Source organism: Antrostomus carolinensis, unplaced genomic scaffold (genome assembly GCF_000700745.2).
Source record: "Antrostomus carolinensis isolate BGI_N321 unplaced genomic scaffold, ASM70074v2 scaffold4705, whole genome shotgun sequence".
Classification (NCBI taxonomy): Eukaryota; Metazoa; Chordata; class Aves; order Caprimulgiformes; family Caprimulgidae; genus Antrostomus; species Antrostomus carolinensis.
The window spans coordinates 83732-96513 of NW_010316961.1; the positions used below are offsets into that span (position 1 = coordinate 83732).

The following is a 12782-nucleotide window of genomic DNA, read 5'->3' on the forward strand; positions in this document are numbered from 1 at the left end:
CCAGCTGCAGCAGTGGGATCTCTGCCTGCCTGACCCTGGTAAACCTGGAGAGCTGGTCCCCATGCAGGCAGGATGCTGCCCTTGCAGGGGTGTAGGGAGGGAGCAGTGCCAAGCGCGGGCAGGGTGACTGTTGTACTCACTGGGACGATGCCTTCAGCATGTAGCTGGCCTCCCGCTCATCTGCATTCTCCAGCAGCCTCAAGATGAAGACATTGGCCAAACTCTGTCCCTGGTCTTCTAACTCCTCTACCCGAAGAAGTCCCCGGGGAGCCGAGTCAAACACTTGGTACTTGTCCCTGTGAGAGGTTAGAGGAGATTAAGAAAAACTGCAATTATCCCTGGAGACTTTGGCTTCAGCTGCCCAGAACTGTACTGAGTCCACAGACCAAGAACCACTGCATGGCAGGAGGAAAACAGATGTCCCACTGTGGGAAGGGATGAGCGGGTGGCTATGAAAACCCACCGCAAAGCAAGAGACCCTCTCCTTGCTCTGCCTTAGACATCTCACATGGCCTAGAACAAGTTGCTTGCTGTGTCTGAGCTCCCCATGTACAAAACACAGACGGTGCTCCCTCAAAGGGGACTGTGAGGCTTAATTCATTCCTATTTGTGAAATGTGTCTGTGTTTTCTGGATACAAGCTGCTGCAGAAGCAAAATATTTCCAGGCACACAGACACTGCAGCAACATGTTCATTAGAAACGTTGGACCAGTGAGATGCTCTCTACCGGTGAGTCTAGTTAATGCTACAAAGAACCTGCTGTTCTCTGGGTGCCATGTGTTTATGCTGCTTTATTTCACTAGTGCCTACTTGCACAAGACATGGTCCTAAACATGATGGTGGTCTCCTCCTCCTGAGGCAGGTTACACCATGCCAAATATTACTAGCCTCAGGCCTAAATTTATACCCCTCCCTGCTGCTCAAATTTTCTAGCCTGCTTTCTTAGAATTTTAACTGACTAAGTCTGAGCTGTTGTTCTTCAGGCAGCGATGAGTCAAAAATCACTTCTTGACAGGAAAACAGGCCTCCTGGGTCAGCCCACCAGTTGACGTAGCTCACTGCCACTCTGCAGAACCTGGTGGATATATGCTCGCTTGCTCTGCTGGGAGACCTGGCCTTGCAATCTGTTCAAGTCCTATTTGCCATAATTTTCAGATGGAGAGAGCTGTGCCATTCGTGAAGAGTCCACTGTGCTCAAAGTCAAGGTGACTGCTGGAGTGGGGTGTACAGGTCAGGCCAGGATGTCTTCCCTGTGCCTGGGGGACAGGATGGACATCACAGCTCAGATAAACCCAGGGGCAAATAAAAGTAATGAAGTGCCCTGCATACGACCCAAATTTTGCACTCACCCAGGAATTTGCCGGCAAATTACCAGCAGATCATTGAAAAGGAACAAGTAGATTTCTCTGAAGAGTTTCTTGGTGCGAAGCGTTCGTGATGTCTTTGGACCATTCATTTGCTGCAATTCCCCCTGCTTCAGCAGCCAGCGGGAGTGAGAAATGATGGGCACAGACTAGAAGTGAGGAAAAGATGGCAAAGATCAGGACAGCAGCAAAAACCCGTGGGCTTATGTGGTCAAGATGCTGAGAGCAAGAGGAGATGCAAAAGGAAGGGTAATGAGCTCCCACCGCCACAACTTGCACTGCAGAGCATGGAGCAGAGCTGCACAGAGAGCGCAGTGTGCTCTGCCATCCACACTGCAGCCTGGCACAGAGTATAACGGCTCAGACAGGGACCCTGAGAACAAACAAACACTCAAGGACAGTGATGCTGGAGTGCCAAAAGCTGATTTCAACACAGGCTACACCTTGCACAGCCTGATCTGTCTCTGGGAGATCCTATGTCTTATCACCTGGGCTGAGCCTTTCTAGCCAGGAAGACTGACTTTCAAAAATGTGCATTTGGCCTTTTGGCTAAAAAAAAAAAATAATAAATAAATAAAAATCATGTTAAACGGGCTCTCACTGGTTAGGTCTGCCCCAGACAGCAGGAGATACTGTCAGTGCAGCCACACAGCACTTCTGGAGTTTTACCACATATCGTGTTAAAAACAAGAAGCCCAGAACAAAGCACACCTGACACTAGAACACTACACTTCTAGTCAAATGACTGAAATACTGGAAAACATCTGCATAACTGCTCCTCTTTCCATCTTCACTCTCTCCCTGTGTTCATCACATGCATGGTGGCACACTCTTTCTTTCCACATTCTTGCACTCCTTTTGCCAGTGCCCAAGGCAGACCTGCTCCAGGGATGAACCAGCTCTGCCTGTCATTACAGCCTCAGTTTTACAAGAGATGAAGGCAGTTTTGTAACTACTCCACTCTACTGCTGTCCTGTGGACTGTGGTCTAGCTCTGACGCACAGGTAAAGTGCCCTCGAAAATCAAATTCTTGGGCACCCAGTGTGGCTTTCCAAACAAATTGTCTCAAATTTTTTTCACTTCAGTTGTCCAGGTACATAAAAAACTTGCTGGAAAGCTAAATATGCTCCTTAAAGTTTGCAAAGCAGACAAGATCTGAGAAGCATCTCCATAGCACTCAGGAAAAGCACTGGCAACTTTATACTCAGCTCTGAAGTTTTATGGCATATATTAAATGAGGTCTGGTCAGACACCCCTAAATACTGATTCAGTCATTCCCTGAGTGGAGCCAAAATAGATCATCAACAGGTAATTAGAGACTCTACATAATGTATAAATGCAGGAATCAATTAAAAGGGCGGGTCAGTCTTCATTTTGGTATTTTACAGCTTTGAAGTGTTTTGTTTTGTAGCTTTCATTTTCCTTTAACGTAATTTGTAATATAAAATAACAGCTGAAAGCTGACCTGCATTTTGAAGAAAGGTGAGAGGGAAGAGCCAGAACTGAGTGCTGGAGCAGGAGCCATCCACTGTGCTCGGGCGGCTTGATGCCACTGTGTCACACCTGTGTATGCGCACAACACGATGGCCTCAGTGCTGCCTCTGGCCTCTGCAGCATGCAGGCATGGAGACCACGCACTCAGATGCAGTGCCTGCAGCAGCAGCAGCAGCCCCTTCAACAGCTTTGGAGTGGAACAGCGCGGACCAGGCCACCACTGAACACTCACTAAAAGGAGCGCAACTAGGTTACCACTACTGTCTATGTGCACACAACTCCTGGATGCTGTTGGTTCGCTGTCTGCAAGGGGTTACTAGCCTATGCTTATACCTTGATCTTAAATTCCAATTTCTTCTGGATGCTGATCATCTGCTCTGTTCGGCTCATCTTCCTGACACCTTCGTTACATGCTTTCACCACCTAGGAAAAAGAGAGCAGAAAGTTTGCCTCCACTGGCCTTACACAGGTAAGTGATGACAGACAGCACAGAAAGGCCTGACTGTGACAGGGCAAGTGCCCTGCTGTAACAGGAATTCACCCAGCCAAGCTCTTCTAGCAGCACTGTGTTTGCATGAAAAAAGCAGGGTGGGGCGGGGTTGAAGAAAGAAAAAAAATTAAGAAAAATAACTTCAACTACCCAGAAGATGTTGTACCTGGAAGTTAACTATCAGAGGACATGTTAGATGGCTGCATTCATTTACTGAACAAGACAGTATTAACCAAGACTCCTGGCTGCACAGCAAAGGGAACAGCTCATTTTCCGGATCCTGACACACAATATATATCATCTTCCTCATCCCCAACACTTCAAATGAAGTACACACATAGCACCATCTTCATGAACAGAATGAAGCTAAAGATTTTTATTTCAAAGATGCAAATGCTGTGGTTCTGCCAAACAGCACCAGATGCCAAGGCTATGAAATGTCCCATCGAAAGAGACATTCATCATACAGAGCCTGGCTGTGTTCCGAGTACAAGCTTTTTAACTGAAAAACCACAACCAACGTGCAGGCACTACCCTATTACAGGGACCTTAACCTAGATGCCACTGTCTCTTTCATAAGGAGCAACAGTTCTCAAGAGAGAGAACTGGCTAGGTAGAAAAATTACTTTGGAGAACAAGCTCCACTTTGTGCTCTGTTTCTGCTACTCAAAATCCACCAGAATATCAGGAATTGAAACCATGACCAGCGCTTACCTCTCAAATAGGATACCTACAGAGAAAATAAGCACCAGATGATCTCTGTTGTGATGCCTAGCTGGACATTAGGCATCAAACACTTACAGATGAGTAACCATGCAATGGGAGTTATGAAATCGATCACGAGCCACTGACAGCTGAATATAAAAAGAGCATTTTTCCATCAGCAGTTGTAGTCATCTGTGTACTACAGGAACAGCCTTCCTCAGGCTTTTGACCAATGTAGAAACAATTGGCTACCTGATACATCACAAGAGATTCTGCAAATACTAAGTAATGCAGAATATTCTTCATTGATAAGGTCTCTGTCTTTATCCTTACTGATCTCCAAAGCATACACTTCCAAGAGCCCATTTTGCTCTGGTATTTTAGTCAGAAGCTGCAACCATATCATCAGGCTGATGTTCTAGCACAGTTTTCAATTTCAAATACTTACATTGAACTGCAGGAGTCAAGAAATGTTCCAAGCTTCTGATGGAGAAGGGTTCAAACATGCCCTATCCCAGCCCACAAAGCTGCCAGCTACATCCAGATCATTCAGATATGTGGCCTGGAGGTGGGATTGTTCTGTCTGACCATGTCAGGAACAGCTCAGATGGAAAACATCACAATGCCTTCCTGGTGTTTTGTATGCAGCAGTAACCAGCACAGCTGAACACCATGCCTACCTACCAGCTTCAGGCTTGAGTACTTCATTAAGAAACTGTTATTCTAGGTCAGAGGAAGAAGTGTGCTGTATTGGAGGAAACCTGACACAGTTGTACTCTACTGCCTGTTGCTGCTAATTACATCTCTCAGTGGGATCCATCACCTTCAGGTATCTGCAAAAACAATTTGCATTCTTGAAGAGTCCAAGTGAAAATATTCTCTCTGCCCTTTCCTACAGCAGAAACGTACAGATCTGTTGTTAGCAAGGGGATTCCTCATCACTGACATCTAAGTGCTGCTAGATCGGTCCATCTCTGAAAGCAAGGAAGACTTAAGAAAAAAAAATTACTCTTGAAATACAGTGACAGGATTCAAAGGGGCAGCTCCAGGAGTGAACATAATATGTAGGTCTTTTCTCAGGGGAAATGAACATGATAGTTTAATCTTAATGGTCTTCAGTTATCTCATTCAAACTTACTGTTTCCAGTTCTTTATGTGCATCCAGGGCAGTGGTTTCCCTGTCAGACTTCTCTTCCACTTTCTTCAAAATATTCTGTAGGGGAGGAAAGGCTGTGTTAACTCTGATCCCAATCTGACAGCACAGAAAGGTCTTTGCTAGCCTCAGAGTTATTTCCAGCCATCAGCCTAATTACAAGATAGGTGACAAGAAGACAGTGACTCTCACCTCTTAGTTCCTCTTTTTCATTAAAGCCTGTTCCCATCTGACCTTATATCTAAGAGAAACATAGCAGGCAGACTCCTATTTTCTAAAAATAAATGAATAAATAAAAATAGCTAGAGCTAGCACTAACAGACAGTGCTACTGGTAATCCCAGTTGGGTGATACCATTTGGGACTGAGCTGTTTCCTCACCCCTAGAAGCATGTCCTCCAGCACGCTGTTTAGACAAGCTGGCAAAGCACAGGGGGAAGATGGGTGACAGAGTCTGATCCAAGCCACCATGATGTTGGGTATTACACAGGGAGCATTTCCACGTCCTGCAGCTGTTCTGCACTATGCATATGTGTGTCAGCATCCTAAACAGCAGGCAGCTGGGTTAATGGACTGTTGCTACCCCTTCTAACAGCTTGACAAAGTTCCTCCTCAATTCTTTTGCTCAGAAAAAGCCATCTGGGAAATTAAACACTAATTTGGGGATGGTTTCTGAGTCACTGAAATCTCTGTTATGTGATTCTGTGGAAAGGCTTCATCCTTCATCCAGCTCTAAGGTTGATCTTGGCTGTGTCTAAGCCTCAGTCACAACTGCTGAATAGGAGCATTCCAGGAGTGATCCAGAAGACATTCAGGAGAGAGACAAGAGCAAATCTCTACCTGCACCAGCAGCTTGAGCCGAGTGATCCTTTGAAATGGCAGAATCAGGAAGGAAGAAAAGGACAGGCCTTTGCACTTGGGATCCAGCTCCAGCTGTGAGATCACTTCCCGGAAAGCTGGCTTGTCCTGGCTGAGAGGAGAGACGGAGAAGGTGAGGGCTCTGAGTGCTATGCTGCCTGTGACTCTGGTATGTGGCTAGTGACCCAAAGCAGCTTGGTCCCAGAGACAGCATCTGGCTGGTCTCTCCCAAGAAGAGAAAAGAGGGAAGGAGGGGACTGAATGCCTCTAGGTGTATTTTGGTTTAAATCTCTAACTATTTATAGTGTTGGGGGAGGGAAAAAATAGACTTTTAACATACAAGCCATGGTAGCATTCACATGTGTAGCACATCTAGCTCAGCAGCATACGCTGTGTGCGTAGGTGTGTGTGAATGGGGTGTGTGTCCAAGTAGATGAGTCAGAGGCATAATTATATATTTTTACACAGTTGGATTTCTGTGACAAGGTGAAATTCACACAGTCGTAAGAACAAGAGAAGCCATAAAACAGCTTAAGCTTGGCTACTCCTGCCTGCTTAGCCTGAGGATGGAAATCATTATCTGTCCTGAGAAGGGCACAGGCCGTGCTTGGGCAGTGTTTGTAGCAGATGAGGACGTTGCTGGGCCATGGACACAGTGGCACAGAGCAGCCTCACAAGCCCCAGCTGCCATAGTCAAGGACAATGCCTCTTGGCAACTGTGGGGCCCTCAGAAGACTGCTGAAGTCCTTGCTAGCAGAAACAGCACAGATAAGAAGACATTGCTAACTATGCAAAACCTGTCTTTACCGTGTGTGACTCGCAAGGATCCAAGAGAAGCTGTTGTCAGTGTGCCTCCCTGCTGCAGCAGGTACTTGTGTGATGGTGTGACTCACCAGAGCCACAGCAGAGTGGACCTGCATGTGTCCCAGGAACAGCCAAATGGGGGAACTGTGACACACCTCAGGCTTCTAGTTCAGCCAAATGCTGGAAAACTCTTGTGCTAGCTAGGAGCCTGTGGAAGGGAATCTATTCTTTTCAATTTGCTTTATGTTCTCCTGCAGATGAAAAAAATGCTGCCTGCTAAATTAATATCTAGGACTACCTCTAACTCTAACAGGTCCTTTTCAAGCTCAAGTAATCCAGCCTACTGCTGCTTCACTTCTGAGTGTTTAGGTAACGGCTCTAGGCAAACTGTTTCTATTCTGCAGCTATATTGCTCACCTCTGACTGAAGGAAACCCTGCGGTACCCTCCTTTTGAAGAGAACAGCTGGCCAAGCTCAACAGAGACCCCTTAAAGTGGTTTGGTTTTGGGTTTTTTTTGCCTCAAAAGCTGGAGACCAGAGACAGGAAAGGATTAGGGCTTGCTACACTTCCCTAAGCCAGCTGCTGCTATGGGGAGGAAAAACAGTGCAGCATGTGCAATGGGCTGTCCTGAAAGAATCCAGGACACTGTAACTAAAGAAAAATTAATTCTTCTGCTCAAAGACAAGCTTGTAGGGCATTCTTTGTTTTGAGCTGGTGTAAGAGAATTCCTACTGGACCAAAAGACTTGCTAAACTTGAAAAATTCTTCAAAAATATCTTGCATTATATCCCCAGGCCTACGTAGCGTCTGTGTGTGTAACACCAGAATGTGAAGAAAATAGCTTTTTTTTTTCTTTCTAAGAAAATTTTGTTGTTCTGAAAAAAAAAAAAATCTCAACTTTGAGATGGTGAAATGCCTTGCTGAGAAGCTCAGGAAAAGCAGTGGCTGTTCCTGTCATCAGAGATCTGTATTATATTCTTGGCCTTTCAATCTCTTGCCTCTACTTGCAGTTTAAAAATACATACCTTTCCCAAGTGTGTGTCTCTGTGCACACCATAAATATTTCCCACAGCTGGGAACTGCTGGCTCTGAATTTACTTGGTATGTTACCTGCATACTGTATCACCCCACCCTCACTATAAAGCCTTTTAATTGTGTTTTCTTTTTATGGGTGCAGTGAAAAATCAGTGAAGTGGGAAATGCTGTTTCTGTACTATTTAGTACTATCTAGCCTTTTCTCATAAATATCAAAATTACAGCTAAATCCATGGCCTATACAATTTTGCAAAATAATGTATCATCAGGCACTGGAACTCACAGAAGCTGCTTGTAAGCTCTCTCCTGGTAGGTCTGGTTGGAGACGTAGGTGATGTACACAGAGAAGTGATTAACCGTATGCTGGTAGACAATATCACACACATCTGAGATCACAATATTCTCCTCCACCCGCTGCTCAAGGTCCGACAGGAAGCTAGACGAGAAACCCAGTGCTCATATTAATTGTGACTTGTCTGTCCCAGGTAATTCCCAGAAGAAGCCCTTGGGGTTCAAAGCAATGAATGTTGTCCACAGGCTCTTTAAAAAAACCAGCGGGCAACAGCCTGCCCCTAGTCAGCTCCTCCCTCCCTCAGCTGGACAAAAAACCCGCAGCAGTTGTCTTACCGCTCGCTAACAGCCATGACATCCAGGACATTGGAGAAGAGGATGTGTGCCTCAGACTGGTGTAAGATCTTTTTCAGACGCTCGTTCTCCATGAAGTGAGACACCAGCAGATTCAGACTCTTGTAATACGAGGCTTCAGAAGTAACCAGCTCAAACATGGCCTAGTGAAGAATCCCAAAGAAAGAAATCAGCAAGTACCTTCCACTTCTATAGAGAAGCACATACAGTATTAATGAGAACACCTGTGCTGCAAAGTCATGGGCCTTGCACCCTTCAGGCCCAGAGTACGGGGAGAGGTAAGCCTGCAATGGCATTTGCCATGTGTTACACAGGATAGTGACTTGAAGGGGGAAGATTTCCTCCCTCAACCATCAGCCCTGGCTCCTTCTGTGTCTCTCCTAAGTTGTTTGACCACATTTCCTTCCATTGAATCGCTTCAGAAGAATTCTCCTTTTTCTCCTTATAGGTAAGCAACCTGATTTTGTGCACATGTGCATGTAGAAGCACTTCATGGGCTCCCCACTTCCTTCTTACTGTCACTCAGGCTTGACCTGAGGCTGCCCCAGGCACCGGACCCAACAACCCCCATGCCCACTTGTCACCATCCTGCACTTTCATCTCCCTTTTGGGGAGTCCCCCTTGGCAGCCCCCAGGCACCTTCCATCCCCCCTCCCCATCACTGACCATCACAGCACTGGCTTGTTGCTCTGCTCGTTCTGGTGTATCGTGCTACCCAGGAGGGTCTCCTTGCACCATCTACACTCTTGTTTTAGAAAAACCATGGTGTAGGTGCTGGGCTGCACAACATCCAGCACAGTGCACTCCCAGTGTGAAACTCGCGCTCCTTGGGGTAGAACTAATAGAAATACACAGCTGTGGTGCTCCAAGCCCCTGTGTCTTCCCTGACCCAAAGGAAATACAGCTGTTACTGTCTACGTGAGGCTCCCTGGTCAACCCTGGCCATACACTTTTTTGACCCAATTCACCAAGGACTGTGACAAGACACAGTAGTCCTTAACTACTGCTGTAAGTCATAATTAATCTCCAAATTCCAGCCCTTGCTTCTCTTGTTGAAAGAGAAGTCTCTAGTACAAAGCCTGGCTTCCTCAGGCCAAGGATGTCGTCTGGGGAAGCAGAAAGACAAATTGATGGTTTGGTTCAGAGATAAATCACCAGTTAATGAGATAAGGATGTAAAACCTTCCACCCACAGCAGGTGCTGCAGGCACAGTCCACTGTTACCACACAGAGCTCACTTACTCTCCAGGCAAGTGTTTGTTGTCTTTATTCAGAGGTAGATTAAAAAATCCATTAGTTGAAGTAAGATTAATTGAAGATTCTCACAAGGGCTTCAATATGGTGAAAAATCATGGCCCATGCTGTTGCTATTGAAAGAGGAACCTTTTGGTAGGTCAGTGAACATCCCACTTCCTTGAACCTAAAGTTGCTTTGACTCTTGAGACCAAACTCTCCTACTGCCCACAGCTCCTCTGCTGCACCCTGGTGAGGGTGGGAGCTGGCCAGGCAGTGTGGGTGCAAGTCTCTGAGCTCTGCCGGCTCTCCGAGGCTGCAGGGGCCCAGCTGGAGTCAAGAAGATCCAATGGAGCAGCAGGTATGTGCAGTACTTTTTGTGCTGTGTACATGGAAAAATACCTTCCAAATTAGCTGGAAATCTGTTGTGTGGCTTGGTTGTTCTTTCTTTGGGTTGTTTTCTTATTTTTCTTCTTAAAGAAATTATTTCAAACTCTCCACTGATCAGTTTTCGGCGTTTTCCTGGAAATATCGCTATGTGTCACAGAAGGACCTCAGGTACAGAGACGTGGGCTATATTCCTGACACTATGCTGCAGCCCAAGATCTAGGAGGATGGGCACTGCAAGAAGGGACTGTTACTCAATCCAGAGCTGCTAAAATATCAGTTGAAGTGATGTTTCAGCTCTTTGTGGGATTGGTAGCCTAGGAATGATTGCCAGTGGGCTGTTAAGTCAAACAGGTGATCTTTTCCTGCACCAGGAAAGGTGCTTCTCCCACCAGCTTCTCCAGAGCACATGGTGAACCTGAGAGAGAACCTCCCTCTCTCTGCATGACTGGCTAGGTCCTAAATGCACCCCTTACAGCTTTGACTGTATTTTTCTATTTGATAAATGACAGAAGTGGAAATAGGTAAAGATACAACAAAGAATAAGACAGGATGTGCTGGGACAGGCTGTCCTTCCAGATATCCTAGGAGCTGATACCACCAGTCATTTTGCACTGCAGCTTTCCAGACATTCCCAAGCCAGGATATTTTTTTTCTGCCAGGTCTTTGATTGCAGTATGGCTACGAGAGCCAAGATTAAGACCTGCTACTCTAGCACAGCCTTTAAACTCTCAGACAACTTCATCTAGAAGGTTGCTCCCTGATCTGCAGAAGCTCTTCTGCCTGTTTGGAGAAATTAATTTGTGTCTTTGCTGTTCACCATAGTGGGGGCGGGGTGCTAGACCTGCATGGGCACATGCAGAGTGCAAGCCATACTAAAGAAATAATGAAATCCATAATGAAATTATCAATGCACAGGATTCTGATTTAAAGGTGTGGTGGGTTGACCCTGGCTAGAGGCCAGATGCCCACCAAAGCCCACTCTATCACTGGGCCAGACCCAATACAAAAGGAGATGCCAGGAAAGTAAAGAACATCTCTACTGACCAGAACAAGCTTCTGGAAGTGTTCACCACAGCATGTGCAAGGAACGATTTTCCCAAGTTACCAGGGAGATCCAGCCGGTCCTCTGCAGACACAAAGTACCCTGATGCCTCCTCCAAGCAGCCCAGACTGCTGTTTCCCTTTGGAATAGTAAGTATGAGCTGTCAACCCCCTAAACATCCAACCGTGCAATGTAATTATGTGACCTCTGTGGAATAACTGAACTCTGCTAGCTCTAAGCGGTCACTAGAAAAAAAGAACATGAATTTCTGGTCTCAGATTGCAAAAATAACTAGGAAAAAACTGAACTAAATGGCAATTGATGTAATGCTATCTTCCTGAGTCTACAAATAGTCTGAGACAGTCTCTTGGAACCATGACCAACACTGTTCCATCAGTCCTCTGGGTCATTAACTTCATGAAATCTCAATCACATATAAGTATACTAATTGTTTTCACTGCTTGAATTTTGGCAGAGAGAGACTGAGAAAGGAAGAGAGAACTGAAGCCTGAGGAAGAAGGAAATGTAGAAGATAAAGGAGAAAAATTAAGAGTTACCAAAGTGAGTAAATCTGCAGGCTAAGCTCCTATTGAGATAATATGATGTTTTATTGCACAGATTGGAAATATCCATTCCTAATAGCCCTGCTTTTCATGTAAACCACCAGGTAAGGAGTAGGAATTCTGGTCTAGTCTAGAGATGTTCTGAGTTGATGCCACAGCACTGGCTGTGACCAGCTCTCAGATCTGGTTGCCTTCACAGGGCCAGTCTGACATCCACCTGCTAGAAGTGTAAATGGAGGGCAGCTCCATTGTACAGCAGATTTAGAGGTTTGAAATCTAAGGTTTGCTCAAAGGAGGAAAGGAAATTAAATCTCATTTGGACATTTTTGTGAAAATGGAAGAAGAAAGAAAGACTGCCTACCTGTCAAATGTGCTTTTCCACACAGAGGCATGTCACCAGTGTGCACAACCAGTTCCCCTTTTGCTTGAGCAAAGAAAATTTTCAGAGCAGCAGCTCTCTTATCTAAATTCACACCATGACACATGGTGCAGATTTGTCTGTCTCTGCCCCTTTTCCTAACACCAAAGTGACCTGAATCCAAATAATCCCTGGCAAAAACTTCATCAAAGCTCATACATCTCAGGAAAATGGGTTCAGTTCAAAAACTGAGAATACTCTGCTAAATTATTTTTATCAGTAAATTGTTTTTGGTGAGTTCCATTCAGCTTGGAATCTCCTACAACACAAGATGAACATGGTGTAGGAAAATCAATACAGTTAGCGAGCAGAAAAGGATAAAATGAAGAAACTATAGAGTAAATAAAACAAGGAAAAACTTAAATGTAGAGAACTGAACTAGGAAAGAGGAATAAACCACAGCCACTCCACAAAAAGGCCATATCAATATCTAATTTAAGGTTTATGCTGAAAGAAGTTTCACTGATTAAATGTTGTTTCTTCTAATCTCTGGATTGCTACCTCTTCAGAGCCTGGTGCCTTGGTACCTTGGTGGCAGAATTTGTTTTAACCTAAATCACATGTAATACAGGGAATGTGTTTTCTCTCT

General features: G+C 45.4%; 1 protein-coding gene across 1 annotated transcript in view; it reads right to left on the bottom strand.

The window, feature by feature from the left end:
• The window catches only part of NGEF (neuronal guanine nucleotide exchange factor), a 20179-nt gene that overhangs the window by 4118 nt on the left and 3279 nt on the right, over window positions 1–12782 (bottom strand). The window contains exons 2-8 of the mRNA XM_010168401.2: window positions 8531–8691; window positions 8187–8339; window positions 6046–6175; window positions 5192–5266; window positions 3192–3281; window positions 1350–1513; window positions 141–296 (exon numbers count right to left, since the gene is read on the bottom strand). Of these exons, the coding sequence (XP_010166703.1) occupies window positions 141–296; window positions 1350–1513; window positions 3192–3281; window positions 5192–5266; window positions 6046–6175; window positions 8187–8339; window positions 8531–8688 (926 nt within the window). The 5' untranslated portion in view covers window positions 8689–8691. The remainder of the gene's footprint in view (window positions 1–140; window positions 297–1349; window positions 1514–3191; window positions 3282–5191; window positions 5267–6045; window positions 6176–8186; window positions 8340–8530; window positions 8692–12782) is intronic.